The 4,773-nt window shown below is 55.8% G+C and overlaps 1 protein-coding gene across 1 annotated transcript; it reads right to left on the bottom strand.

Moving 5' to 3' along the window:
* Window positions 1-354: 354 nt before the first annotated feature.
* Window positions 355-1,417, bottom strand: LOC125534210 (NDR1/HIN1-like protein 13). Its single transcript, XM_048697490.1, has one exon. It carries the CDS (start codon window positions 1,353-1,355, stop codon window positions 552-554), a length of 804 nt encoding a protein of 267 aa, XP_048553447.1. The 5' UTR covers window positions 1,356-1,417; the 3' UTR covers window positions 355-551.
* Window positions 1,418-4,773: the final 3,356 nt, after the last annotated feature.

Below are 4,773 nucleotides of genomic sequence, written 5' to 3'. Positions count from 1 at the left end.
TTTTTTTGGAATTCTGAATTTTCTTGATTTTGTAAAACCACGAACAGTTTTAAAAATGCGAATAGAATTTCAAAATTCCAAATATTTTCTGAAAAACACAAAAGGAATTGAATTTCTGCCAGAAATAGAAAACAGGAACATTTTGTTTTAACTTTTGGACAATTTTAGAAATGCACGGACATTTTTTAGACCTCACGAATTCTTGCTTTGTTATAGTGGGCCGGCCCAAACTCTTGTCTGTGAGAGTAGTAGGTTATCTCAGTCGGGATTGTAGTATTTCCAGTGTGCCAAATAGGTCTGCGGTCCAAAATAGACCCAGATTACAAGTTCAGAGTGTCAATTTTCGGGATTCAAAGTTCAGGGTTTGATTTAGTTTTGGTCTACAATTTCAAGATAGCATACATGCATCTACACACACCCCCACCCCCCAAAAACAATTCTCCACATCACACGAATTAATCCACTTCACCGGTAGTAAATCGATCGAATTGATCGGGTACCGTGATCTTATCAAAGATCCTCCGTGCATGGTGTTCACGCTGCCCCGGCGATCACCACCACCACCAGAGCGGCTTGGCCTTGACCCTGCACCCCCTGTTGGCGGCCGTCGTCTCGCCGTCGATCCTGTCCACCGTGACCTCGCACCGCGCCCACACGTCCACGGTCCACGTCCGCAGCACCTTCCCGAGCCTCACCCGCACCGGCACCCGCGCCTCCACCGTCAGCGGCACGGCGCCCGCCGCGGCCTGCTCCGCCAGCCGCCCCCTCTGATCGTCCGTGAGGGCCACGACCACGCCGTCCCTCCCGGTGAGCGGCATCGTGATCAGCGTCACGTTCCTCGGCGCCTGGTAGAAGGCCGGCCAGCGGCCTGTCGCGAGGAGGACGCCGGAGTAGGAGACGCTGACCTCGCCGCCGCCGCGGTAGTCCACGCCGACCTTCCTGTTGGCGCCGTTGTCCGCGCGCACGGCGGCGTCGAGCTGCGCGGGGGAGGGGTCGAGGAGGCCGGCGACGGAGAGGGATGTGACGGAGAAGGAGGGCGCCCTAGGGCGGAGGACGAGGTAGACGGCGCCGACGAACGCCGCGGCGAGGACGAGCAGGAGGAGGAGCGCGCAGCACGCGCCGCAGCAGGCGCGGCGGAGCATGCGGCGCCGGGCCGGCCGCGCGGCGAGCTTGCGGTCCGGGGGCGGTTCCCGGAGCGCCTGGTCCTTGGGCACATGCACGACGTACGACGCGCCCGGCGCCGCCGCTGCGGAGCGAAGCGGCGCGGTCTCCGCGGCCGCGTCGCTGTTGTCAGTTGGCGGGGCAGGTGGGGTGGAGAGTGGCAGCAGCGGCGCGGGGTGGACGCGGTCCGCCATGGTTGGAGTTGCCGAGTCGCCTCGCCTGCGACTGCGAGGTGGGTGTGTGACTGAGACTGAAGCTCGATCGGGGAGACGAGACACGAGAGAAGAGTGTGAGCTTATGAGCTGCTAGCTGGGTCTTATGTATAGACTGGAGGAGGTAGCAGCGCGTGGAGACGAAACCGAAAGGGACACGCGGGTAACAGTCGCCGCACGCTGTTCAAACCTGGCTACGTACTTCTTTTTCGTGCTGCTTTTGAGACGAGACCAGACGAGGCTGCGAGTCGGAGTTGCCGCCGTTTGATTTCGTTTCTTTTTCTCGTGTTTCAAGAAACAACTTGACTTTTTAAACGTAAAACTCGGGCCATTCGATCAACTAAGCTAAGTTTGTAAGGGCATGCACAATGCATAGCCTTAAAGTGATGCTTCGTATGTCATGTAGGATCGGATATGACGTAAAGTAGTTTCGGATAGGGAAGCCGGATCTTCTTCAGGAGGCGGGTGCTTGAAGAGAAAAAATATGGTCCGGTGAAAAAGCTGAAAAGGTTGGAGTGAAAAGTAGAGATGCATGTGTACTAGAGTCTTTATTTTTCTTTTCTTAATTAGGCCCACTAGTAGTAGCTTGCATTGGGGAGAAAAAATAAATATAAATGCCTCAAATTACTTTTTATCATGAGGCATATGTATCCATATGCCACCATTGTATATGCCCTAAGGGCATGTACCATGCATAGCCTCAAGGTGATGCCTCACATGCCATGTAGGATCGGATATGACGTAAAGTAGGTTCGGATAGGGAAGCGGGATCCTCTTCAGGAGGCAGGTGCTTGAAAAGAAAAAATGTGGTCCGGTGACAAAAGCTGAAAAGGTTGGAATGAAAAGTAGAGATGCATGTGTACTAAAGTCTTTGTTTTCTATTTTTTAACGAGGCCTACCAGTGGTAGCTTGCATTGGGAAGAAAAAATAAATGTAGATGCCTCAAATTACTTTTTGTCATGGGGCATATATATCCATATGCCATTATTGTACATGCCCTAAGAGCAACTCCAACGGGCCGACTCAAACGGACGACGCTTTTATTCGCTTTTTGTTCATTTGGATCGGTCCGGCGGACACAAACGTTCAGCGTTGTGTTTGGTTGGCGCGAGCGCCCAACGCTGACCCGAATCATTTTGTCGGCGTGCCAAAAAATAGTATTGTGAGCAGTTTGAAAATAAATACATGCATTTAATTAAACATAAAAGCCGGCCACGAAGGCCGGCGAAAGTCCACATCACATTAATAAAAATACTAAAAACTAGACGACGTGTTGTCCTAGGCGTCCTCGTCGGCGGCGGCGTCTGCGTCGGGACCGGTGAGGTCGATCAACGTCGGCGCAGGGCCGGCCCAGGGAAACGCCGTGTTCCAGACGGCGGCGATGTCGGGCTTTGCCGCCGCTGCCTGGGCCTGGCGCGCCTCCTCGTCGGCCTCGCGCTCGAGCATATGCAGACGCTCGCCCTCCCGGCGCTCCTCGGCCAGCCGAACGCGGCGCCAGTGGTCGAGGTAGGCCGCCTCCTGCTTCTCCGTCGCCTCGATCCAGATCGGCGGAGCGCTGACCCACTCGCGCACTACTCCGGTCCAGGAGTAGCGCTCGCGGTAGGCCGCGGCTCATCTTTGGGCGGGGACGGCGGGGCCATCGGCGGCACGATGCAGTCGCCCGCCGCGGAGAGGGCCATGGCCTCCGCCATGGCAGCCTCGAAAGCCGCCTCATCTGCCTCCCTCCACCGCTCCTCCTCCTTGCTCTCCTTGATGGTCGCCTGGTAGGCGGCCTCGGCCTCCCGGTCCTCGTCGCGGACGACGAGCGCGGGCGGCGGCAGGCTGTGGTCGACGTCGCGGACGTCGCATCGCCTCGTCTCCTCGTGCTCGAAGGCGAACCATCGAGCCCAGTTGGGCGAGTCGACGGCGAAGTGTGGGTCGGCGCACTGCTCCGACGTCAGCAATGCCCGCCGGCGCCGCACCTCCTCCGCATAGGCCCTCGCCGTTCGCGGCGCCGCCGACACTGGGATCCTCTTCGGATCGAAATGCCAGTCATGCGGCAGCGTCACGTTCGGGTACGGCAGAGGCACGCGGTGGTGCCAGTGCCACTCGGCCTGATGCAACGGCACGTTGATGCACTGCCTCTGCAGGGGAGCGCGCGCCGGCACGGGGAGGGCGGGAGGGAGGGAGAATGGCGGGCGGGGGCTTTGCCCTTGCGGCTGCTGCCGATGCCGGAGAAGAAAGCCATGCTGGCGGTGCCTAGGGTTGTCGCCGACGTGGGGGTAGGGGTGGCTCGATGGGGACGGGGGCGAGTGGTAGTGGATGAGGACGGCCCCGCCGCACGCCCGGCTTAATAAAGGCGACCGCCGTCGCTGACGCGTGAGCCCAAGATGAATGATCGTCATAAATTATGTTGACCGTGGCGGTTGGGTGGTCGCCAGGTGGAGACGCGGCGGACGGCGAGGAGACGCATGGCGCGTCCGCTTCGCGTCTGCGCCAACACATTCCAGACGCAATTTTGGGCCGAAAATGGGTCGACGCGAACACCAGACAGACATGATTTAAATTTGAGTCGACATGTTGGGCCACTACTTTTATCCGCACCGATTCAAACAAACGTGAATGAACGAAATGAGTCGTCCTTATTGGAGTTGCTCAAAGCACTCCAACCCGGTACGTCGTCTGTCCCGAAAGCAAGTCGTCGTGGAAGGAAGCGTGAGAGAACACGTACGGGTTAACTGATTTGTGAGCTAGACAGAGACCTGAATATTCGGAGGGGATTTACCCGTGGTTCCAGAAGCAAACCGATTCTTCCGTGGAACAATGAACGAATATCTCAAGTGTACACAACGGTGCCTCTGCCCTACTCTGCTCCTGGTGTCGTCTTGTCTTGTAATGCCTGTACTAACAGGTTTTCAAATCGGGATATGTAAATGCACCGATGTAGAGCATGATTGGTTCGCTGTTAATATTTGACAAACGTTGGCAATGCCAATACTTGTCAATTATTGGCAACTTTATGTGAGATATGCAAGACAACTTAACAACCAATTAAGTAGTAGTTAATATTTGGCACAATACCAAACACTGGCAATGCCAATTTTAGCATAAAGCTAATTATGCTCGTACACTGATTGTTTTTTTAGTAACTCTGTCAATTTGCTGGTCAATCCCCTGCATCTGGCTAAACGGTTGCGCAGGAGCGACGACCTTGGCGACCAGGCCGGCGCGACATCCATTAGCGAAGCCCCGACTGGGCTTGGTCGTGGTGGAAGCTACCCCACGCCAGCCGGTAAATTTGACAAATTTGATCTGTGGACGAAATCAAATCACAAAATGAACTGCTTATGAAACTATTTTACGCAGGTGACCTTTTTATGTGATGCCCGACACGAAGGCGTCACACTATATTGTGCAACGC

Source organism: Triticum urartu, chromosome 2 (genome assembly GCF_003073215.2).
Source record: "Triticum urartu cultivar G1812 chromosome 2, Tu2.1, whole genome shotgun sequence".
Taxonomy (NCBI): Eukaryota; Viridiplantae; Streptophyta; class Magnoliopsida; order Poales; family Poaceae; genus Triticum; species Triticum urartu.
This window is presented reverse-complemented; position numbering and strand designations above follow the sequence as displayed.

Excerpts from the sequence above, each read along its gene's own strand:
- LOC125534210 (XM_048697490.1), bottom strand. The coding sequence starts at position 1,355 with ATGGCGGACCGCGTCCACCCCGCGCCGCTGCTGCCACTCTCCACCCCA.